Source organism: Nerophis lumbriciformis, linkage group LG05 (genome assembly GCF_033978685.3).
Source record: "Nerophis lumbriciformis linkage group LG05, RoL_Nlum_v2.1, whole genome shotgun sequence".
Taxonomy (NCBI): domain Eukaryota; kingdom Metazoa; phylum Chordata; class Actinopteri; order Syngnathiformes; family Syngnathidae; genus Nerophis; species Nerophis lumbriciformis.
In genome coordinates, this window is record NC_084552.2 from 39,551,284 (window position 1) to 39,576,297 (window position 25,014).

At 40.4% G+C, this 25,014-nt stretch overlaps 1 protein-coding gene across 3 annotated transcripts in view; it reads left to right on the top strand.

Annotated features, from left to right (window-relative positions):
• Window positions 1-1,781: 1,781 nt before the first annotated feature.
• dock11 (dedicator of cytokinesis 11) overlaps window positions 1,782-25,014 on the top strand; it is a 60,808-nt gene continuing 37,575 nt past the window's right edge. For all 3 annotated transcript variants that reach the window (XM_061960358.2, XM_061960356.2, XM_061960357.2), the window contains exons 1-21: window positions 1,782-2,047; window positions 8,199-8,315; window positions 9,292-9,381; window positions 9,722-9,804; window positions 12,894-12,960; window positions 14,112-14,207; window positions 14,292-14,426; window positions 16,818-17,001; window positions 17,072-17,151; window positions 17,534-17,617; window positions 17,718-17,858; window positions 18,226-18,510; window positions 18,597-18,719; window positions 18,796-18,878; window positions 18,951-19,073; window positions 19,163-19,239; window positions 21,367-21,551; window positions 21,634-21,699; window positions 22,837-22,929; window positions 23,471-23,594; window positions 23,692-23,804. In XM_061960358.2, the coding sequence (XP_061816342.2) occupies window positions 1,883-2,047; window positions 8,199-8,315; window positions 9,292-9,381; window positions 9,722-9,804; window positions 12,894-12,960; window positions 14,112-14,207; window positions 14,292-14,426; window positions 16,818-17,001; window positions 17,072-17,151; window positions 17,534-17,617; window positions 17,718-17,858; window positions 18,226-18,510; window positions 18,597-18,719; window positions 18,796-18,878; window positions 18,951-19,073; window positions 19,163-19,239; window positions 21,367-21,551; window positions 21,634-21,699; window positions 22,837-22,929; window positions 23,471-23,594; window positions 23,692-23,804 (2,514 nt within the window). In that variant the 5' untranslated portion in view covers window positions 1,782-1,882. The remainder of the gene's footprint in view (window positions 2,048-8,198; window positions 8,316-9,291; window positions 9,382-9,721; window positions 9,805-12,893; window positions 12,961-14,111; window positions 14,208-14,291; window positions 14,427-16,817; window positions 17,002-17,071; window positions 17,152-17,533; window positions 17,618-17,717; window positions 17,859-18,225; window positions 18,511-18,596; window positions 18,720-18,795; window positions 18,879-18,950; window positions 19,074-19,162; window positions 19,240-21,366; window positions 21,552-21,633; window positions 21,700-22,836; window positions 22,930-23,470; window positions 23,595-23,691; window positions 23,805-25,014) is intronic.

The window sequence follows — 25,014 nt, forward strand, 5'->3', positions numbered from 1 at the left end:
CCCTGCTTGGCACTCAGCATCAAGGGTTGGAATTGGGGGTTAAATCACCAAAATGATTCCCGGGCACGGCCACCGCTGCTGCTCACTGCTCCCCTCATCTCCCAGGGGGTGATCAAGGGTGATGGGTCAAATGCAGAGAATCATTTCGCTACACCTAGTGTGTGTGTGACAATCATTGGCACTTTAACTTAACTTAACTTCGTGTGCCTGATGGACGAGGGGGGAAAACTGTTCAGGTGGCGGGAGGTGTGGGTCTGGATGGACTGTAGTCTCCTACCTGAGGGGAGAGGGAAGAAAAGTTTGTGTCCAGGGTGAGAAGAGTCAGCTGTGATCCGACCCACGTGCCTCCTGGTCCTGGAGGAGAACAGGTCCTGGAGGGTTGGGAGTTTGCAGCCAATAACCTCAGCAGCACGTACGATGCGCTGCAGTCGATGCTTATCCCAGACTGTGGCGCCGGGGAACCACACAGTGATGGAGGAGGTGAGGATGGACTCGATGATGGCTGAGTAAAACTGCACCAGCATCTCGGTCGGCACCTTAAGTTTCCTTAGGTTGATAGTTCAACATTAAAAACGTGTTTGGATAAGCAACCAAGTGTTTCCTCAAACCGCCACATTGGTGACATCCACCACACATTCATTTATCATCATTACAATATTACAATCAAAACAATGATCAAAATGACACCATAATAGCCGAATTAAAGATAACTACAAACGTATCCAATGTGAACATGGTAGATTTAAGCATAAAATAAAATAGAACAAACATTTGTTTGTTCTATTTTATTTTGTAGAAACACATGTTTACAATGGAGTTCATGGTGCACACATTGTTCCGTTAACAAATTGCGAGCGCTGCACGAAACTCTAACTACAAAGATGATGGTCATGTTGACTTAAGTCTTTGCATCTTACCGTTTCGGTATTTTATCTGTTTAGTGGATATTTTATAATAAAATAAGGTATATCGTGTGTCAATACTGCAGCAGTCTGCCGCCATCTGCTGCCAGCCACAACAGGAGCAGCTGCTTGCTTTCACCTGTGCTGAGTGGCGGCAGCCAATCCAGAGGGCTTTAAAGTCAACTGACACGTCATATTTAAACAGTGTGCGACGTACAGCAGTTTCTTTCATGAAAACATTGCAGCTCATTTTTATACTTAGCAAACTCAATTTGCGGGCCGGATTAAACCTGTTCGCGGGCCTGTTATGAGACGTTTGAGACCAGCTGATTTATACACTCAAAGTGTTTATTAAACATATTTATTTAACAGATTCTGGTGTAAGGAATGCATTCCACACAGCATTCTGCAGAAAATCCGATTTAGTGCACAATGGAAATGGTCAATGATGAAAATGTAAAATGACACTTTGAATTACCTGTAATGCACAATATTCTCCACTAGAGGGCAGCATAAGAACAAGCACAAAGTTAAATCAATTGATTTTGCCTGGTCCACAATAAAAGCAAAGTTAGATTTGCGTTACTCTAGTAAATTTCCGACTACGATCGTTTTTATGGAAGTTTTGTTTTTTAATGTTCTGTATGAATATTTTGTTCTTTTTTTGTTTACAAATGATTTTTTTATTTTTTTATTTTTTACCACAAATACACAACACACACACCAGCATGACCTTTTTGATACAACTCTTGTATTGGATCCCGGTACATTCGGCAAGTGTACGGCGCTTGTGGTGAACCGGAAGTTTGCGTCACAGAAACCGGAAATGTGCGTCAGAAAATCATCTTGCTTCGTCTCCTCTCTTTGGTTTCCTCTCATCAGCATCACGGGAAGTGGCCACCCCTCCTCGCGACGTCAAACCGCTGGATAGCTGGTCCTCCTACCACCCCCCTTTCCAAACACGGACCACATCTGGACACATGCACGCCGGGATTGTGGAATTTTACCAACACAAACATTTGACCTTTTTGGGGGACACGATGTCGGAAGTCCGGAAATTCACCAAGAGGCTGAGCAAGCCCGGGACGGCGGCGGAGGTCAGACAGAGCGTCTCGGAGGCGGTGAGGAGCACCGTGGACCCGGTGGTGAGCTTCATTTTTTGGAATAACATACTGAAACAAGCCTGAAAAACATAATTCGGTTGATTTTTTTCAAACGCACTGAAATAGGTTGCGTTCAAATGCACAGTATAACATAAAGGTATCACAATTTACACTTTGAACTCCAGCACCCCCCTTGACCCCGAAAGGGACAAGCGGTAGGAAATGGATGGATGGACGTTCATTTCCCCTAAGGGTTCTGCCACATTGATAAGTGAGTGCATTTAGGGACTGTCCTTCTTTTGTCTTCCAGTTGGGACAGCTGAAGCATGGCTTTCACTGCCTCCCCATGTCTGATAGACGTCCCCCTGGGGAGGAAAAGAAATATCAACTAGCATTGGTGCAATCAAGCCCAATGCTATGTCCATGCCCTCATTCATTTTGTTGCTGTTTTAGCAGCTCCATAGCTGAGTGCAGTCATGAGAGGATTAGGCACAGTGGTTTGAGGCGAAAAAGGCACCAGAGAACCCTGCTGACACAGCATTGTGGCGGTGTGGATTTATTTTTCCACTGTGTCAAAAGCACCACATGACATGTTTGACATTCTTAGTGGCTTGAAAGTGCACCTTCTTGTCTTCTGCTCTTTCTTGTGTTGTAAATAGCCAGGCGGAGAAAAATGAGGATTTCAAGTTTCACAGTGACCACTTAGAGGAGTGTAATGATTGCGTCATAAAACGTTGAATCGTTTGTTGCTGGTTTCCCTCTTCAGCTGCTTGACTAGAGTTAGTTTTCTTTGAAAGGCACAGTCGAGGGAATTCCCTCAGGAATGTGTGCAAACGTACTTCCTGTGACTTGTGTGTTCATCGTTGTCCTTTTGTGTACCGCTGCTTTACTCGAATGCGCCAGTTGCATGTCTAGGCCTTGGGTTTACTAGCATATTTGCAGTAGAATTTTCTAAAGCATGAACGCATGAACAGCTGCTGAAAAGACAAATAGGGATTTTTCTGCAAATGTGTTGCTTAGATACTGACACCCTGAGGAGCACCTAATAGTGGGGATGGAGTTAACCTGCTGATGAAGTCCACATGTCGCCTGCACATGTGGCGTGTGCTTCTGGAAATCTCACTAACATCATCATCCAAACTCTGCAGGGTTGTTAGTATTATTAGCATAGCTTGTTTTAGTCTTTTGGAGGACAGAGTGTGATGTCCATTGCAGGCTCAGTCTGACCCACATTGTGTTCTGAAGCCCCCTGTGTGTGTTTATACCTTTACAGAAAAGCAGAAGTTTCTTCTCTTTGCCCTCACCCCTCCTCTGTCGTAACATGATCCGGCTTGCTGGTGCTACTCAAAGTTGGCTCGTGACTTGCAGCGCTGCGGTTGAGCTTGTTGCACATGACAGGAAGCACAACTGCCGCTTTTGGGCCTACAAACATGCGCGCCGTCCACAAGATAGTTTAGATGTTGCTCACATGTGGTCGATGGTATTCGGGTTTCATTGTGAAAGGGCCGACCAAACTGATGGTGGAAAAACATGCAAGGGGTGTTTTGGCACTTATCGTAGTTTAAAGGTCACAGGTCAGTTCATTTTGGGTACAGTAAGAGAAGAAAATGTAAAACGTAATGGCTGACGTTCCAACTTGTAGCCGCGTTCCCCAGCTTTACTGAACAATGTGAAGAAGGGGTGCGCGATATGGACGATGTCAATTTGGCCGACGATATAATTTTTATACTATTGTCATATCGTGATAATGCATGTTGATGACACATTCTAGCTGTGTCCCTCAAATTTGACAGCAACAGACGAACTAAGGCATCCTCAATGCAATTTAGCATCCTCCTTAATGAGCCAGCAACTAATGCGTCTCCACAGTGCAGCTTCTAAATCAGTAATCCTCGCCTCCATGGCGGGAAATAAACCGTTTTTTTTACATGGAACATTATCACTGGGGGACAAGTACCGTATTTTTCGGACTATAAGTCGCAGTTTTTTTCATAGTTTGGCCGGGCTCCAGTGCGACTTATATATGTTTTTTTCCTTCTTTGTTATGCATTTTCGGCAGGTGCGACTTATACTCCGAAAAATACGGTAATTGCTATGCATGCTACATTACACTGCATAGGAGGATACAAAAAAGCATAGCTAACCGCTAAGCTAGAACTCTTTAATATAAAGGGGTGGCGGAACGATACAAACATCAACAACAACGATACCAAGTTTAGTATTAGTATATTGTTGGTACTACGGTGATTAGATCAATGTTTTTAATGTCCAAAAATATTTTTTTGTTATTTTTTACAAACTCAGGAATTAAGAGCCAATAGAAGTTTTTGCTTTTGTTTAGTTATTTTGCACTATTGACTTTATTATAAATTCTTCCACGGTAAGCAGCCGCCCCCGTAGAAGAATAAGAAGCGTGCGGTGCATGCTGGGATATATGACTGCGCGAGGCATGCCGTTTCATTTCCATTTGTTTGTTTATGTAAAGACCCCAAAATGGCTCCTATTTAGAGACACGCTTACGACGCAGAGTTTAAACTTAAGACGATCAGTCACACAGTAGAACACGGGAATAGAGCAGCAGCGAGAGAGTTTAACATTGTCACTGAACTGCTAGACAACAGCAGCGACACTGACTCCATTAATGACGACTTCGACGAGACGGATTGGATGTTGGATGCTGTATTCGCCCAACTGTTTAATTCGGACACTGAAGAAGAAGAATTTGAGGGATTTGTGGATGAGGAATAACTTCATAAAGTGAGCTTTACATGTTTATTTTGTGTGTTGTGTTGTGTGACATTAACGTTTGAGCAACGTTGAGTTATTGATATATTGTTATTGCTCTGCATTATTTTGAGAGTTACTATATTGTGATTGCACTAACGTTTGATTTACCGTAACAGTATCACTGTTTTTTACGTGTTTATTGAATCAGGGAAAAGTTCCCCTCCACTATGTGATATAAATGTTGCACTACATGTTATACCTCGCTGTTGTTAAAAGATAAACAAAACACCACGTCACTGACTTTATCTCGGGGAAAATAATAACACAGCTGTTTATTCATTTTGGGAGTGAACAGAGTTGTCAGAACGCTGGTTTGTAATCTATTAATAAAGTTTGACTGACCTATCTGACTGTTTTGTTGACATTCCCTTTAGCTCCATCTAATGAATGCATAACGTAACCCCAGCCTCTACTGTAGCGTCTATTCTATGCGCCTTATAATGTGGTGTGCCTTATAATGCGGTGCGCCTTATATATGAACAAAGTTTTAAAATATGCCATTCATTGAAGGTGCACCTTATAATCCGGTGCGCCTTATAGTGCGGAAAAGACGGTAATTTAAAGTATCCAAACAACCGAAGAATAAGTGCTTATTACATTTTAACAGGAGTGTCGATAGAAAAATTTAACAGCAGAAAGTAACCAGACAATAATAGTAAATTAGCAAGTACCGTAAATTAATAGTTAATGCATGTGTCGTTACATCAGTGCTAATTTTGTTGACTAATAAGTTTCGTCTTAGTTATCTTCAACCTTTTTCCCTTTGAATATAATAAGTTGATAACTGATAAAAAAAAACAAATGCGAAATGACTAAGACAAAGACGAAATTAACTGACATTTTAGTCAACGAAAAAAATGAGACAAAAATTCTGACAGAAACGAAATCCAAATATATTTAGTAATGTCTTGTATATGGGTGCTACGTTTACACACCTTTGCTGGCTGTGCTTATTAAGTTATTAAACATGGAATGTTTTAGGAAACATGGTTGTTGCTCTGACAATATTGACGTCACAGTTGCAGAGGAGCTCAGAACACAGCAAAGAACAGCAAACAACGTGAATAAACTGTATTTTCTACTCTTTTATGTGACAATTAAATGTGACTGTACAGCAAATCATGACAAAATGGTTAACAGCACAGGATTATTTGTCACAACTGTTAAAGATGACAGGTTTTTTTTCAAATGGTGCAGATATTGATCGAAAGCAGACTGTTACAAAGAAAACTAAAATACACAATCTTATAGACATCTTTATGAAGCTGAACTACAAAAAAAATACTTGAAAGATATTTGACTTTAACATGTGGAACAAAAAATCACCAACTGCATAATACCTTTTTTCTTAAACAAATTATCTGCAGGTAGCCTAAATAAAGGTGTTTTAAACGAAACTTCAAAGATGTTTTATAATTTCCGATTTATATGTCAGTTGACTAAATTTACAAAATTTTAGCTGACTAAAATGGTTTTAAATATCATAGACTAAAACCAAATCAATTTACATGACTAAAATTTGACAAAAATAAAATACATTTTTATCAAAAGACTAACTGAAAATAAATTTAAACTTTATGTCAAAATGAACACCCTCCCCCCTCCCCCCGCCGGTCCGTGGGACACATTTTCAAGCGTTAACCGGTCCGCAGTTACAAAAAGGTTGGGGACCACTGCTATAGAGGATGACTTCACATGAAGCGTTCATCTTGACTAGACAAACTAAAAAAATGGCATTCCCATTGAGTTTGCTCTCAAGTTTTCCATGTGTTTCTGCTCGGCATTACACGCTGATGTTTTGGAGTTACGGTAGTCCCCTTTAAAAATATCTTTTGGGTCAGATCAGTGTCAGATGTTGTTTTTAAAGGTGGATGTAATATTCTTTGCTTTGTTGGTCTTCAGTATGCATCATAACCCAACATAGGGCAGGGCGATATGGCCTTTTATTAATATCTCGATATTTTTAGACCATGTCACGATACATGATATATATCTCGATATTTTGCCATAGCCTTGAATGAACACTTGATGCATATAATCACAGCAGTATGATAATTCTATGTGTCTACATTAAAACATTATTGTTCATACTTCACTAATTTTAAACTTTCATGCAGAGAGGGAAATCACATTTAAGTCAATTTACCAAAACTGTATTTATTAAACAGTTACTAAGCAGTGGCACAAACATTCATGTAATTTCCAAAACAGAAAGTGCAAGATTGTCAGACATTTTAAAACACGCTATTAGTGCACTTTTGTGCATGATGTCACTAAGATGACACATCAAAACAACACTAAATTAAAGTGCACTTTGTGTACAGAATGCCACTACAATAGTTTAAAACAAATAGCATTGTGACATCATGCACAAAAGTGCACAATGTCACACAAGATATTTCAATACCTGTCAAATAAAAATTTGCTGCATAATAGGAAATCAAATAGTGTATGTCCTTCTTTATGTGGTAGGTTACTGCGGACTATTTTTTTCATACAGTGTTGATCTGGAAATAGTTGCTTCAGCATTTTGTTGGTGTGGCACCGGCCGGAGATGTTGACATGCGGAGTTTCAAGCACTCTTCATTCTCAAGCGGGTGACTTTTCAAATGATGCTACAAATTCACAGTGCTGCTACTTTTTGTAGCAACACTTTTGCCGCATAATTATTCAACATATTCCCGCTTTAAGCCAAACCACCGCCAGACGATGGACCCCGTGCTGTTTTTCTTGAGAATTAATTATTCTTCCTTCATTTGTTACCAGATTCGCACCTTCTTTCTCTCGTATTACCACTGGCACCGCACCGCTAGCATCACAGCTAACATTACCCATGCTGCTACCTCTCAGCTCGGCGAGGGCGTGTGACGTTGCACGGGTGACAGTGTGTGACGTATGTAAGAAGGTGTGCTTGTTTTATGTCTCTGTGAGAAGCAGAGACAAGAAGAGTGAGAAACGCATGTAGTGTAATGTCCGCAGCTAAAAGCAACTATGTGAGAACATATACTCGAATATCACGATACAGTCATTTTCGCCCAGCCCTAAACCAACAGGCTTGTAGGATTTAGTACACCAGTGATTCTCAAACTTTTTTCACCAAGTACCACCTCAGAAAACACTTGTCTTCCCAAGTACCATCATAATGACCCACAGTAAAATATAGTAGCATAGTATGTATGCCTAAATATTAATTAAAAACAAGGCAGAGATTTTATGTAACAAGTGTGTTTAATATTGTTGGCCCCTGTAACATTACACACAGTTTGAACAGTAACACTGTGTTTGGATATTTAATGAAGTGATTCTTCGGCATAACACTAGATGGAGCTCACGTACCACCGTTTGAGAATCAGTGGTATACACACTCAAAGTAGCATGGTTTATCCCCCCTCATCTCTTTCCTCAGGAGCAGCCCAAGATCATCGAGCCTCTGGACTACGAAGCGGTGGTGTTCCAGAGAAAGGCTCAGATCCACAGTGACCCCCAGCGAGACCTGCTGCTCTGTCCGGTCGACGATGTTTCGGTGACGTTTTGTTTTCTACGATCTTGTTTTAGTTGTATACATGTTGTTAATTGTTGGTATCTGGCTGAGTTAGACAGTCAATGACAGGGAGGGATAATGCTAATACATGTAATGTATTGACCTGAGCATAAAACTGTATTTACCAATATTTTCATCCTTTATTCTTGGTCTTGAGGTTTTTGCACACAAACCAACAGGCCCTTGCTGCGTTGCATTCTGGCGTACATTGTAGGTTTTGTGATCAAAATTATCACAGTTGTCATTTTTACAACGGTATTGTTGAATGTGCTTTCTAGCTTTTAGCTGATACTAGCGAGTAAGACCAGATGTTTTGGGTGGATCATACAGGGTTACATTTGCTATGCCAACTAATGGCGTGCAGGCTTGTTTTTGCTTGTAATTTAAAGCATAACAATTAGCTGAGAGACAGCACTTATCTCAAAACACTCTTAAGTTGAGGTACTATTGTATAATATTAAATGGCTTAAATTTTGTCTAAGAATATATTTTTAAAAAAGGATTTTGTAAAAGACTTGTCCTAAATGTATAGCCATTGAATAATGAGGGACGTGTTGATTTATTTTCGGGGCAATACGGTAACACAGACTGACGCTACCTTAATTTGTAGTGACTTTAAAAAATCGGATAAATTGCATTACATAACATTACATTTGGCTGCATATGAATGCAAAAGGAATTTTTTTCCCTTAAAGCAAAGTGTTCTGCATCCGCTCTTTAGTACCGTGAAAGTATTCTTCCTTACACCACTGGAATGCTCTGCTTCAAACATACAGTTTTATTTTTTACAGTTTTGACCAAAAAGAGTCAGGCGTTCTCCAAAGCATCCCAGCCAGACACCTCTGCTCTCAACATGTGGTTGTATTTACTTAGAGTAGGACAATGCTGTGACAGCTCATATGTTTCTCCCTTCTATTTTCCACTCACTCATCATGCGCGCGCATGTGTGCACGTGCAGGAGTCCCATATATCCCGGCAGAGGAGAACTGTGGTTCCCTCTGTGCCCCAGAATGCTGAGCGGGATGCCAGGAGTCTGTTTGCCAAAGAGGTACTAACTCAGAAAATGTGTGATAATTAAAGATCATCAAGTGGAGGTTAATGGAGCTTTTGGCTTTACATGTCGATTGATTATTTTAAGATACTGTATGTGGTGAACCTAATGGATTTGAGTACCCTTTTCTTCTGCTAAAAAAACATTAAATCTGGCTTAGTTGATCTTTCTTTTCCAAACTGAATAAAAGCAATATGTGCAAGGAAATCTTCTGTTCAGAAATGTTGGATTCAATGTTCCAGAAACAAACTTTGTCCAGGCCTGTGACTCACAGTCAGAGGACTGCAATTTGAACAGACCTTGTTATTAAAGTCTGTTTGTTTTGTGTGTCTGGCAGTGCATCAAGATGTACAACACTGACTGGCACATCATCAACTACAAATATGAGCCTTATTCTGGCGACTTCCGCATGTTACCGAGGTAAGTTAGGACGGAAGTTGTTTATTATTTTGGTTGTAGTTTGCAGCGGAGTTGAACTGCGCTGCTGAGAGCTATTTGACTTCATTTACCACTCTTTTTTTGTCTCATCATTTACCATGTTCATGCAGCCAAATTGATTGATTGATTGAAACTTTTATTAGTAGATTGCACAGTACAGTACATATTCCGTACAATTGACCACTACATAGTAACACCCGAATAAGTTTTTCAACTTGTTTAAGTCGGGGTCCATGTAAATCAATTCATGGTAAATGAGGTCATCCAATTATTAAAAACAGCTCTCAGTGTAAAACTATGATTACTCCATCTGCAGGAATAATCATATAGTTTTTTTTTCTTTAACTTCTATTTACCCAAGAAAGTCCCATTAAAATTTAAGTTAAATGAATACCTCTGGGTTTTAGAACATTATACATACTACGTACTAGGAGTGTCAAGGTACACCATAATTAAGATTTGGTAAGTACCTCGGTTTTTAGGTCACGATTCGGTTCATTTTGGGTATTGTAAGGGCACAAAATGCGACACAAAACTGCTTAGCTTTTGTGTAAATGTAAATTATTTAAAAAATGAAACAAATGTCAAACTGTTGTTAGGTAATTCCCCAATTCTAAAAAAAACTAACAAAAAAAGTTTACAGCAAAGAAGCCAATTAGTTCCCTAATTTTGAGTGTACATAAATGAAGGTGTGTGTTGCTGAGCCCGACCTGGATATAATCTGGACTGGACCTGGTTTTAAGAACTCTTTAAACAATCTAATTTCATTGACAACCTGGTCTGGTGAAGATAAAGTCCTTTAGTTTAAAAAAATAAAATAAAATAAAATAAATAAACAACATTTTCTTAAACTAAAATAAAATAAAAACTGTTACATAGAAACTAGTAATTAATGAAAATAAGTAAAATTAACCGTTAAAGGTTAGTACTATTAGTGGACCAGAAGCACACACAATCACACAATCATGTGTGCTTCACGGACTGTATCCCTTGCAGACTGTATCGATATATATTGTAGGAACCAGAATATCAATAACAGAAGGAAACAAACCTTTTGTGTGAATGAGTGTAAATGGGGGAGGAAGCGTTTTTGGGTTGGTGCACTAATTGTAAGTGTAGCTTGTGTTTTTTATGTTGATTTAATGAAAAAATAAAATAAAATAAAACTAATCCAATTATAAACTTTCATTTCCTAAGACAAATGAGTGGCATTCTTTAAACTAGTACTGTTGCAGTTTTTTTTGCATAGTTTTACTTTCCTAAAAGACCCACTGCGCAACTTCTTCTCAGCACTATTCTTCACACTTATTTTATTCCTTCCCAGGCTTGAAAAACAAAGTTGTGTCGATCTTTAGCAAGAAGCTAATGCTAGCGAGTAAGACCAGATGTTTTGGGCGGATCTTACTGGGTTCAGTGTGACATGGCGGTGATGCATGTAACTAAAAAAAAAAAAGGCACGGTGGGGCCAAGCCATTTTAGTAATTTAAAAACAAATACAATCATCTCAAAATTAATCCTAAAATGTACTTGCAGCCAGTGGAGAGACACTAAAGTGGGGGAAATGTGCTGATATTTTTAGTGCCTGTAAAAAGCAGTGTTTTGCACCCTCTGAAGACGTGCAGTAGACGTCTTGCTAACCCCAATGTCAAGTACCGGTATTACAGTAATCCATTACTGGATTATTGTTACAAAGTGCTTGTGCAAGAGAACTGGCTTTATTTTGACCAAGCTCGATTTTACGGCAGCCTTCATCTGACTGTTTAGCTTCAAATCTGACTGCATCTTTATTCCCAAATTTGTTATTATTGGTTTTATATACTGAGCAAAGGACCAAGATCTACAGGTGTGGTCCCAGTGATACCATGAAGAACCACCACTTTTAATCTTTTTTTTCATTAAATTTTAAAAGTTTAAGAGCCATCCAGGCCTTTGTTTTGTCATAACAACGTAGAAAAGGTGAGCAGGCAGTCATCTGCATAACATTGAGCTTTTTATAAAATGTTAAACTCAATTTGATATATCATTAGATATTACACTAATTTGCTTTGTCACCATAATCACAAAGCTTATATGAACTTCAATCAATCAATCAATCAATCAATCAAAGTTTATTTTTATAGAACTTAATCACAAGTGTCTCAAAGGGCTGCACAAGCCACAACGACATCCTCATCTCAAATCCCACATCAGGGCAAGAAAAAACTCAACCCAATGGGATACAATGAGAAACCTTGGAGGGGATCGCAGATGTGGGAACCCGCCCTCCCCTGGGCGACCGGTGCAATGGATGTCAAGTGGAACTAGTTAATAGTGTGACAGTCCAGTCCATAGTGGGGCCAGCAGGGGATCATCTTGAATGGAGACAAGTCAGCAGCGCAGAGACATCCCCATCTTATAATAATTTATGTCGAAAATATTTTTACCTACAGTGTATTGGATTTGTTTTTGAATTTTTATTGCACAAACCCTTTTGGTTTTTTGTTCTGTCTATAGTTTAATTTAGCATTTTTTGTTATATTTAAAAAATAGTAAAGCGGTTTGCACAAAAGCTATTTGTTCCTTTATACTTTTTGTTTTTGTTCCCTTATACTTTCCAAAATGAACCAAACCGTGGCCAGTATGTATCAAACTGATCATGGCGTATCCTTACACCCTTAGTACTGAACAATGCCGGCACACTGGTTTCATACTATCCACTTTTTCTGTTTATCTATTTCACCACAAAGGCCAAGTGTTCCCAAACAGGAGATTTTAACAGAATAGGATTTTCAAGCTCTGGCTTCTTCTTGGCACTATCACTATAGCCAAAGGCTGGCCTGCATTGGTTTTGTTTACGGAGTAGACGCAGGCATGACTATGGACAGTTACACTTACTGTCCCTCAACTCATGTTCTGTAGAATAAATTGGATACAAATACATGTACCAATACTCTTCAATTATATATTATTGTATGTTAATGCTACCAAAATATATAGTCGATGCACAATTGAGCAGACTGCACCGCGGGAGAAAGCAATTATTTGTGGATGCCTGCTGAGCAACTCTCTTTGTCTCCCTTGTCTTTCTGAAGCAAAGGCCTCAAGGCGGACAAGCTGGCCGCTCACGTGTTCGAGGTCGATGAAGAAGCCAAAGATGAGGTGAGGCAGGGTTAGCTCGAATTGGATGGCGGCTATCCACTCATTTGATGTCAACCACCTTTCATTCATCATGTTCTGCATACCCTGAATTACACCCACTGTTGTGTGGCCCGTTGAGTCCAGCCAGCAATGTCGTCAGACAGGGCAGTAAAAAACCAGAAGCCCTCCATAAATGTTCCATAAATAGATCCTATTGATCCTCCTCCCTCTTGCCCTCAGGCCGGATGCGTATGGATTGAGACGGAGAAAGGGTTTAACTAGGGAAAACAAATACGGCTCTGTCACCGTGCAGATGGCTCGATTGCTTCTTGAAAGTACATCATTGTTGCAGTTTTACCTCCTGACTTGAGCTAAGTTTGTTGAATATTAGAGCACATAAACAAGGGGGAAAAGAAAAAGCACAATGGATGTACCTGCACCTTAAAGGGAGATTCAAAATATGATCTATGTAAAAACACAATTACAATCGCATTGAAGCTCATCAGAGTGTTTGAGTGTACTTAATGTTGTGGCCAGTTACACAATGCCCAGGTCTGCCAAATTTGGGGATTAGCTTTGCAGAAACATGTGTTCAGGGAATTACTGACAGCAGACGAAAATACTGTAATAATATGACACTTTACAGGAAATACTATTAATCCTTTGTATACAGTATAATCCTGTATGTGTCTTTATAGGCCCATAACAGTGAATCATTACTATGATATAGGAGGCGTGCACCAATAGGTGAGAAATGCAGGGCTATCAATAGAAAGTAGACTGTAGTGATGTCTTTAATGCAAGAATGGAGAAGAGCAGCCAACCAATGAGATTACAGGGAGAGGTTGGAGAGGGCGATATGCAAAAGGACAAGAAAGCCACTTGAATGTGATTAGGCCCGTTTCTCTGTCTGACGTGCGCTCGCACGCACACACACACACGCACACATGCACACACACGCACACACACACACACACGCACACACGCACACACACACACACACACACACACACACACACACACACACACACACACACACACACACACACACACACGCACACGCACACACACACGCAAACACACACATTTTAATTGACTGAATACATTACTTGGGATGAGAAGCAGCTGTGACATCCCTGACGCTGCAATCATGATGTGTTTGTGTGCTACAGGACACGGCGTCGCTTTGCTCGCAGAGAGGCGGCATCATGAAGCAGGGGTGGCTTCAGAAAGCCAACATCAACAGCAGCCTTTCCGTCTCCATGAGGGTGAGTCATCTCGGTGGCACAAACAAACCATCACAGAATGACACAAAACAATCAAGCTTTACACTGCAATCGTCTCCATTGCAGGTGTTCAAGAGGAGGTACTTTTACCTATCCCAGCTGCCAGATGGCTCCTACATCCTCAATTCCTACAAAGATGAGAAGCATTGCAAAGAAACCAAAGGCTCCATCTACCTAGATTCTTGCATTGACGTCACTCAGGTAGACTGTGCTAGAAAAATGCTTTTTTTATGAGAATATAACTGCATCCCTCAAACGCTTATCGTTGGGGGTGTAATGGTACATGTATTTGTAATCGGGATTACCAACATCGGATGAAGTACAGGAATGTAGGAAGGCTTGTGGTCCTGCCATAGAGAAGCCAGTAATTGTAAATCCTCTTTCTCCCGGCTACGCCAAACACTAAATATTAGGGGTGTGGGAAAAAATAGATTTTAATTCGATTTGCGATTCTCACGTTTTGCGATTCAGAATCGATTCTCATTTTAAAAAAATCTATTTTTCTGTATTATTTAAAAAAAAAATATATATATATATTTTTTTTTATAAATAAATGATAAATGGGTTGTACTTGTATAGCGCTTTTCTACCTTCAAGGTACTCAAAGCACTTTGACACTACTTCCACATTTACCCATTCACACACACATTCACACACTGATGAAGGGAGCTGCCATGCAAGGCGCTAACCAACACCCATCAGGAGCAAGGGTGAAGTGTCTTGCTCAGGACACAACGGACATGACGAGGTTGGTACTAGGTGGGGATTGAACCAGGGACCCTCGGGTTGCGCACGGCCACTCTTCCACTGCGCCACGCCGTCCCTATATTAATCATTCCAACAAAACAATACACAGCAATACCAAAACAATGCAATCCTATTCCAAAACCAAACCCGACCCAGCAACACTCAGAACTGCAATAAATAGAGCAATTGAGAGGAGACACAAACACGACACAGAACAAACCAAAAGTCGTAAAACAAAAATGAATATTATCAACAACAGTATCAATATTAGTTACAATTTCAACATAGCAGTGATTAAAAATCCCTCGTCTACATAAACAATATGATTTGCCTGTGGCTGGACAGGACATATTGAAAAAATGAGAAATAAAATCCTCTTCCTCGTGTTTGGGAGCACCTGACTTTCCCTGTTAAATAAATACATATTTGACAATTTTATTTATTGTAGAACTACCTGCTTGCGGTTATATTTAATAAAAAAACATAAAAGGTGTTTACACAAAAGCTAAGCAGTTTTTTTCTCTTACTGTATAACATAGACTGAATTGTGGCCTTAAAACTGCAGTACATGCCGAACTCTGAAAATGGTGTACACCTCTAGACATTATGTTGTGTTCCATGAGCTCCCTTTGCTTTGATGTGATTGGCAAGCCCAATTGAAAAAAATATGCACATTTCCTATGTTCCTTTTTAATAATTTTTGAAGTTACTTTTTTTTTTTTTTTTTTCAAGAGTTTGCTGGTTTGCACATTCAGCTCAGCTCTGAGCTGCCAGAAAGCTTTCTCTTTAATGAGGCTACTCACAAGATGAATGGGAGGAGTCTCATTCTGTCTAATGGCTTCAATGTGACAGCCTGTAGTTTATTTCTACAGTATGCGTCTGTCTATATTGTTTTATTGCTAAGGCTGCAATGGTACGCCATAATGATGGTTCTGTACATACCTTGATTTTAATGTCATGGGTTGGTTCATCTTGGGTACAGTCAGGGAACTAAATGAAAACAGTTCTATCTTTTGTGTAAACAGCTTTGATTTTTTTTCAACCTGCTAGCAGGTAATTCTCAAAAACAAATATTAAATGTTGTTATACAAGGTATATCTTTTGGAAAGTATAACATTGCAGAGAAGTGCAACACTAACTGTTTGAAGTGCAGCATTAATACTGTAGTTCCAGCTTGCAGCCTCCTTCCCCATCTCTACTGACCAATGGCGGCAAACTGCATTAATCTTGGAATGCTAAGTGTTCCCAATTAGTAGACTTTGACATTAGAAAAGTTTTTTTTTTTTCAAGGAATTGCTTCCATTTGGCACTATTACCAGCCATAACTCCTGCTAGCCAAAGGCTGGGCTGCACTGTTTATGTTTACCGAGTAGACGTATGGCTGTTGCACTTAACGTGTACCGTGTCGGAAACCGGTACACATAAATACCAATATATTTTTCAATTAAGTAACCCCTAGCTAGAGAAAATAATTTTTGGTTGGAAAAAAAGATGTAAAACAGCACTTCGCTATCCGATTTATTAATGTCCTAAACAGTGCTCATGTGCAGTGGTCCTGTTAGAAACATTTGGAAATAAAAATACACATAAAATAACTCAGATCTTAATAAATAGACTATTTTGTGCACATAAACTACTGCTCACTTTTGAGATTATTATAAATGTGTATTTTTAAATGCAAATACCTATTTTTACCACTCTACATACCTTCATGTACCGCAAGCAATATGCCTACTAGTACCTCCATTTGAGAACCACTGTATTGTACTGTACCAAACCGTAGTGTTCTTCTAAAGTTCCCTTTCTGCCAATAAAAGTATATGAAATGTCCTCCCCTCTTTTAAGAGCCCCAAAATGCGGCGTAACGGTTTTGAGCTGAAGATGCAAGACCGCTATAGCCACTTCCTGGCTGCTGACAGCGAAACTGAGATGGAGGATTGGGTGGCCACACTCAAACAGGCCCTGCAGAGCAGCACCGAGGCCTGCCAGGAAAGGAGGAATGGGCCAGAGTCCCTGGATGGCTCTTTGGGTGAGAGGAACGAACAAAAACAAATACTGCTATCTTTACTGATGCCCTACTGATGGTGCCGTCCAATCAGACGATGACATCACCAGCCAAGGTAAAAGTGAGAGCCTGCCGGAAGGTCTGAGCAGGAACCTACAACCTGAGCTCACAAAGGTACTGGTGTAAAATTAAACTTTTAATTGCATTTTGTTGACATGGACAAAGGTATAATGACCTACAAAAAGTGAAAATATGTAATTCAGGTATTTAATTTCAGTCTGTAGAGACCTAGTTTCTATTAACTTTCAACAAAGCCTTCTGTGCGCCGTGTTTGCCTTGGGCCACTCAACCACTACTTTTTACTCCCCTGATCAAAGACAAGCCCCGATAGACTACAAAATAAGGAGTGTAGGGAAGGGATTTGCTTTGACCTGAGGGTTGTAGTTGTTTGAAGCTCTTCTCTCTGTGTATGTAAAATGTGAAAAAGGCTGGAAAATCACAACCAAGAAAAATAAAGCCCCCAAAACTTGACCTTTGAACCTCTTTATGTGCTCAGTATGCCAGGGAGACAGACCAGCTCAATAAGATCAACCGGAACGAAGGCAGGCAGAAGCTTTTCTCTCTGGACCCCGAGTCGCAGGTAGGGGAGATGCACCTTCCACTGCTGGTTTGTGCTGTTAATTATTCATGTATTGATGGCATCAATCTTTAAACTCCACTCTCACTCCTCTTTCCCTCAGAGACTGGACTTTTCGGGCATCGAGCCAGACGTGAAGCCGTTTGAGGAGCGCTTCGGCCGTCGCGTCGTGGTCAGTTGCCACGACCTGACCTTTAGTCTGCAGGGCTGCGTCAGTGAGAAGGGCGAGAGCGTGCTCACAAATGTAAGATGTCACTTAATATTTGTTTGCTGTGCTGCTGGTTGAGCTACAAGGGAGCAACGATGGCCCCATTTACACTGCACACTAAGTTAGATTTTTTTTGCCCTCAAGTGACACATATTGGATATATTTTGCTTGTCTAAACACTCCTGTCTAAATAATGGCTATAGGTTGTCATTTAAAGGACACATCTAAAAAAGAATAATAACAATAGTTGTTTTATGTGGCTCAAAGAGGATAGTTAAAAAGTACTAATTGCAGACAAATATGCAATAGAATTGAAGTGTTTTGTTTGCATAAGATGTCTAAAATGTAGCATTCTTATAACAATCATAGAAATGTGATTAATATGACTAAATCCTGGTCCTAGGTGGAGCCGTTCTTCATCAGCCTGGCACTTTTTGACATCTCTAAAAACTGTAAGCTCTCTGCGGACTTCCACGTCGACCTCAACCCGCCCTGCGTGAGGGAGATGCTGACCGACACCTCGGGTCAACTCTCGCCTTGCTCAGACTCTGAGGGAGGAGGGGGAGAAGGAGGTGGGGGTAGTGGTGGGGGTGGAGGCCGGGCTTTAATGAGCGTGGACGCCGGGAAGTCGAACGGTCTGCCTCTTCTTCAAAGGGTGTCTGAGGCTCTGCTGCACTTTCCTACACAGGTATAAGCTTGACTGTGATCCCTTATTGCAAAACAATAGATAAAGTATCACAAAAATATGTAATATGTGCTCTTTTTTTGTCCCAGGCTATCTTTTCGGTCACCAACCCGCATGCTGATATCTTTCTGGTGGCTCGTGTGGAGAAGGTATTGCAGAATGGCATCACCCACTGTGCTGAGCCGTACATGAAGACCTCTGACATCAACAAGGTTTTTGCTTGTCTCCCCGTCAAAGATAACTAAACATCATGCTTTCGACTGACTGGCTTTCTCCATTTCTGCCCAGACCGCTCAGAAGGTCCTCAAGGCGGCCAAACAGACGTGCCAGCGCCTGGGCCAATACAGGATGCCTTTTGCTTGGGCTGCTAAGTAAGACAGCAACAATGTGCCAGGAATAATGCAAAAGAAGTCCCAAACGTTCCCTCATTTGTCACCATGCAGGCAGGTGTTCAAGGACGCTCAGGGAAGCCTTGACATGGACGGCAAGTTTTCTCCCCTCTACCGGCAGGACAGCAGCAAAATCTCCACGGACGACATCATCAAGCTCCTAGCTGACATCAGGAAGTGAGTCTTTGACATTGCCCTGCTATTACAGCGCTCTTGCAGATGTATGCCTCAAAATGTGCCTTAAATAAATGTTTGTCTTGAATCAGACCCGAGAAGAGCAAGATTCAGACCATTCCTGGACAGCTGAATGTCACTATTGAGTGTGTCCCGCCCGACTTCTCAAGTATGTAAACATTTCTAAACACCCCCCTTGTTTTCTTAGACTCTTTTACACTAGCTATTTTACAGCAGGTCTTGCTGTGCCATGCACGGGCTTATCTGAAGCAGATAAGACACCCCATTCAAGTCTGCAGAGGTGGTCACACCTTTGCCCGGAATGCTGCAAAGCAATCTAACAATCTGCTTTGTTGGGTTTACCGATACATCAGTAGTACGCATAGAGAAGTTGTGTGCTGCAATTAAAAAGAAGACATTTAGATTATCCAAAGACATGCACCTGAGGATAGGTTGATTTGCAACATTAAATTGGCCCTAGTGTGTGAATGTGAGTGTGAATGTTGTCTTTCTATCTGTGTTGCCCCTGCGATGAGGGGGCGACCTGTCCAGGGTGTAACCCGCCTTCCGCCCGAATGCAGCCAAGATAGGCTCCAGCACCCCCCGCGACCCCGAAATTAACAAACGGTAGAAAATGGATGGATGCATGAACATTACATTTGCAAACTAACATTGTTAAATTGTGTGAGGCCTAAACACCAAAACTTTGTATCCATCCGTCATTATGTGGAGATATTAGACCCAGCAATTGAGCAGTGCCAAGTTTGGCTCTGATCTGTTGGTCACGTTTTGAAGAAAGTTTTCACACCAAGCTCAGCTCAACTAAAGAGAATACTTTCTAATCACGTCTTTTTTTGGCATGCCCAAAACACTGCTGGAATTCAGGGACAGTCAAGATACAGTGAAACCTTGATTTATGGACTGAATTGGTTCTTGAACTGGGTTCATAAATAGAAATGTTAAAGCAAACTTCTCCGTATGAAACAATGTAAACATAAATAATGGGTTCCAGCCACAACAAAAGTACATATTTCACTAAAAGCTTGTACACGTTGAACACAATATAAAGTGCTATACAGCACTGTATACCAAACAAACATAACAAAGGGGTGATGGCTCAACTTTCTACTAAATAAAAAAGGCAAAAAAACAAACTAAACTGTCCTCGTTTGCTGCCGTATGCACACGCACGCACACACACACTGTTACTGCAGTGCACTCACGATCACACTTGAAATCACAAAAATTTTAAACTTTTACAGCCAAGTCACTACAATGATTCGGCATGAAGAATAAAATCCCCTTCACCTTGTCACTTGATATAGGATAGGATAGACTTTATTCATCCCACAATGGGGAAATTATGTGGTTGCAGAGCAGATAAAAAAAAAGTCCACAAAAATAAGGTAAAAACATTTCAGTAGAAGGGAGGGAGATTTAAGCAAGGCAGTGTCGACAACACTGTGGCTACACACATAGCTTGTCCGTTGCTTTCTTTGGACTGTTATTGAGTTGGCAGCACTAGAAAAATGTTGTAAAAAGGCTAAAAACATACTTAAACAGAACACAAAGTAGCACAGTAGCTGACAGTAGCACAGTGCTGACAGAATGAGCGACCAGCCCACCCACACTGGTTGGATGCACAAAATGTGAACTGTAAATTGAAAGGTTTATACAATGAGGGATTCGTAAATCAAGCTTCCATTGTATAAGAATACCTAAAATCACATGAAGAAGAAAAGAGAGAGCATCGTGCATTCGTCAAAGGCTCCTTCACACCTAAAAAAAGATACTCGGTGCTGCTATTTTTGTCACGAGCACACTAAAACACATAGGAATAAGGTATGGACTCGATGGAGCAGGTTTTCTGATGTATTACATGACATTCAAGTATTCCAAACCAAAATGTTGTCTGAATCAGTAGGTAATTTTTATTTTCTGCTTTTTTTGCCGGCTTTAATGTCACCAAAAGCTTTTTAGGAGAGAGAGAGCAGAGAGACAGCTCTTGTAATGTATTTTTTTTGCATATTTGTAATTTATGCATGCTGAATGCTGACACTTTAACACTCATCATGTCTTTAGTCAGCGTAGTGTAGCGTTTTCATTTGAGTTCAAGTGGACTGCACCGCACCGAAGTACCCCTTTAAGCGGTTCGAGGCCCTTTCGTTTGCACTTGACCAAATGAAAATTTCTAGCAGAGCAAGCGCACCAGTTTTTTTAACTGAATACATGACACATGTGAACACACCCGAACTAAAAAACTAACCCATGTACTGGACTGTATTTCGCTTCCCAGACACGGTGACCTCCTCTTACATTCCTGTAAAACCCTTTGAGGAAAGCTGTGAGCGTGTGTCTGTGGAAGTTGAGGAGTTTCTCCCTGAGGAGGCCAAGTACAACTACCCCTTCACCACGTACAAGAACCAGCTCTACATCTACCCTCTGCAACTCAAATACGACAACCAGAAGAGCTTCACCAAGGTGTGCGTATCTCACAATAGAGCTGTTCTGGAGAGCTGAAGAATATGTCTTAGTTAAAGTTGCTGTTTTTCCTCTGTATTAGGCAAGAAACATTGCCGTCTGCATACAGTTTCGGGATTCTGATGAAGAAAATGCAACACCTTTAAAGGTTAGATATGACAGAAGTCAAGTTTTTTAGACAATGGTGCGCATGTTAAAAGGAAGTCTGGTGCGATTTCTCTGCGAGTACAGTTTGTTTGGGCAAGTTTGAAAGCAATCACCACAACCCTTCACCAACTAAGCTAATCGAGAACACTTTAGAGATGGGTCTCGGTCCGCTTGCAAGTGAACTTTGTTGCGGTTGCTATGCACAATATAGAAATACCCCACCAGGTGGCATTTTTAGTTTGAAATATTTTAGGCAAAGGTGGGTTCTGCCAAATTGCTGACCAAGAATCTTTTTTCATTTGTGGTTCGGACCAAAGTACTGAACCATGCAGCCTAAAATACGGGTGCTCTCCAAATCTTTATTTTCACCTTTCATTGGGATTTTGAGTTGATGGCGGCAGTGAAATGAGATGCATGCTCCAGCAAGTTTGTTTTCGCACGCGTTTCATGCATGTTCTCTGTTGATGCTAAAAGAAATGTACTTTTGGTGGCTAGGAAGAAGAAGAAGAAGAAGCAACATTGGTTATAATGGCTGCTGCTATAGGAAGGAAAAATGGAGGCTCAGTGTTTGTGCCTTTCCTGTTGAAGCAGCAATCAACATAGTGGGTTGCTTTTCTTCTCTTAGAAATAGGAGGCTCTTTGACTATAGAGCTGCCTTAAGTTTATGCTTTTGATATCATTTTATGCATGCGTTGATCTGCTAGGAGACACTGCACTTCTTGCTTGCATCAGCCAAGATCCTTTACATTTTATATTTTTTTTAGCTTTAGTGGCACAATGCTAGTATGAATACTGTTAAATAAGATATAAAGCAGCACCTGTAGCCACACCCTCACCCTCATGCCAAACCCTGCAATCAAGGTTCCCATCTTAGTGCCCCTGTCTTTTGTCCTTGGCTCTGCTGTTTTTCTATGATGGTAGGACCCAGCCATTTGCAATCTAAGACATCTAATCTAATTCCCCCACACCCCACCCACTACACCACCTCCTGCACATTCTTAAAATGGGAAAAAAAGCAGGCTGCTCTAATCCGTCAGTTTCACTCAACTGTTATGTTATTATCATTCCTACAGATCAGTCAGCGAAGAAAAAAACAGAGAATTTATGCAAAACGTTTTAATGAATTTTTGTATTTCAGTTCATCTACGGCAAACCAGGAGACTCCCTCTTTACCAGCAGTGCCTATGCCACCGTCCTGCACCACAACCAGAGTCCAGAATTCTATGATGAGGTGAGCTGCTTAATCCCTGCAAAATGTTGTATTTTTTTAAACCAGTGTATGAGAAATACATATGAAGGGTTTCTCTCTTCACTTAAATAATCCAATTAATGGCAAGGCTGAGGGGGTCAATATGACCCCCAAAGTAAATGGATTAGAATCTTAAGAGATCCCCCACCCACCACACACACACACACACACACACACACACACACACACACACACACCTTTAGTACACTGACATGCACACAATTCAAATGCTTCAATTTAGAAGAAAAACATGCAAATCATTCATGAATGAGTCAGAGAGACATGATGTGCAGTATTTGACTAATAGTCTCATGGAGGACTTACTCATTAGTTGTTGAGTCATCTTTTATATCCAGGACATTCTGTTTTATATTTTTGGGAGAAAAAAGATAAATTGTGTGAGGGTTGGGGCTCTCCTCATGTGGATAATATGTGCACTGCATCATGTGTGTCTAATGAATGAGTGGAGACACGTGAATGCAAAGGACAGATAACATAGCTCACAACAAGATTTTCCGCGCAGGTAAAAATGGAGTTGCCGGTCCACTTGCACGAGAAGCACCACATCCTCTTTTGCTTTTACCACATCAGCTGCGAGTCAAGCACCAAAGCCAGCAGCAAGAAGAGGGAGGGTGTCGAGACTCTAGGTATATATTCTATTATAGTTATTCAACACATGCAAAGAGTGGAAGTTGTATTGTATGTATGATGTTTTACCTTTCTGTTTCTTGTGTATGGTGCCAGTGGGCTACTCGTGGTTGCCTCTGCTGAAAGATGGCAGAATGCAGTCAACAGAGCTCCAGCTACCTGTAGCTGCAACCCTGCCTCCTGGATACCTCTGTCAGGACACCAAAAAGGTACCTAACTTAATGTTAGAGTTTTGGTCAACAAGTGTCAGAGGTCCCTCAATAATGTATTCAAAATATGTTCTTCAAAATCTTTTCATGCTAGACTTCAGACAGTTTAAAAGTGCTTTTAGTAAGCCTTGCGGAAAACGCACCAATTTGTTTATCTGTAGCTTTAATGCTAATAAGCTTTGTGTGTCCAACCTTTTGCTGACAGAATGTGTGGCTGTTGTGCACGTTATTGCTTTTTTACATATACACTGTAATATGCACTTGCCCACATTACATATATTGCATAGGCCAAAATTGTTTTAGCCATAGTACCTGGGCCCATTAATGGTCCACAAGCGCTCCCTAGAGGGCTGTCAAAAAATATCTATTTCTCAGCTGTGGTCCATATTGGCGACAGCAGTACTCCGTTGTAATATCATTTTCCACCACTTGTGGCAGTATTGACAATATCAAACAAACAGAAGAACTTTTGAGCTAACAACATTGAGTTTGAGTTTATTTCGAACATTTGAACATTTCTTAAGCGCAGAAATGATGCCTTAAGTGGTGAGGATGTATTTTCATTTGCACTTTAAAAAATGTTTTTAGCAGTTTTTGTGAGTCCCTTCTTTTGCAGTTTATTTGATTACTATTATTTTTTATAATTAGCCTGACGTAAGACTTGATAATAATCTTTGTGATCATCACATGCTTTCATATCATTAAGTAAGTGAGGAAAATAGGGAGCGCAATCAATTTAGCGTTTCTGTCTTCATGAAAAACTGAGGAATATATGCCCAGAATACTGGGAGGAGAAGATGCAAATATAATGATGCAGAATGTGCAATGTGATTTATCAAAACTAAAACCGTCCTGCGAGCGCTATTTTCGTCTTTATTTAGTACGTTTAGAAAGGACAGGCAGAGGTACGCACAAATGGCTGTGAGAAAGGAAGGAATCGCACTGCAAAGACAGGTAGACAGAAAATACTTTGTCCTACATGTTCAAGTCAAGATATTTGAACTGTCGGAAATAAAAAAATCTATTCAGCAATATAATTTTATAATTATATACTGTAGCTGCTGGATGACTTATAGAAGTACACTTTTTTTAAATGCTGCCTATCATTCACAATCCTTATGTGAGACAAGACCACATATGTTTTTCTTTTTTTATGCATTCTATTTAATTAAATAAACGTAAATGAAAGTCAGCTTCCAATGGAGCCAAT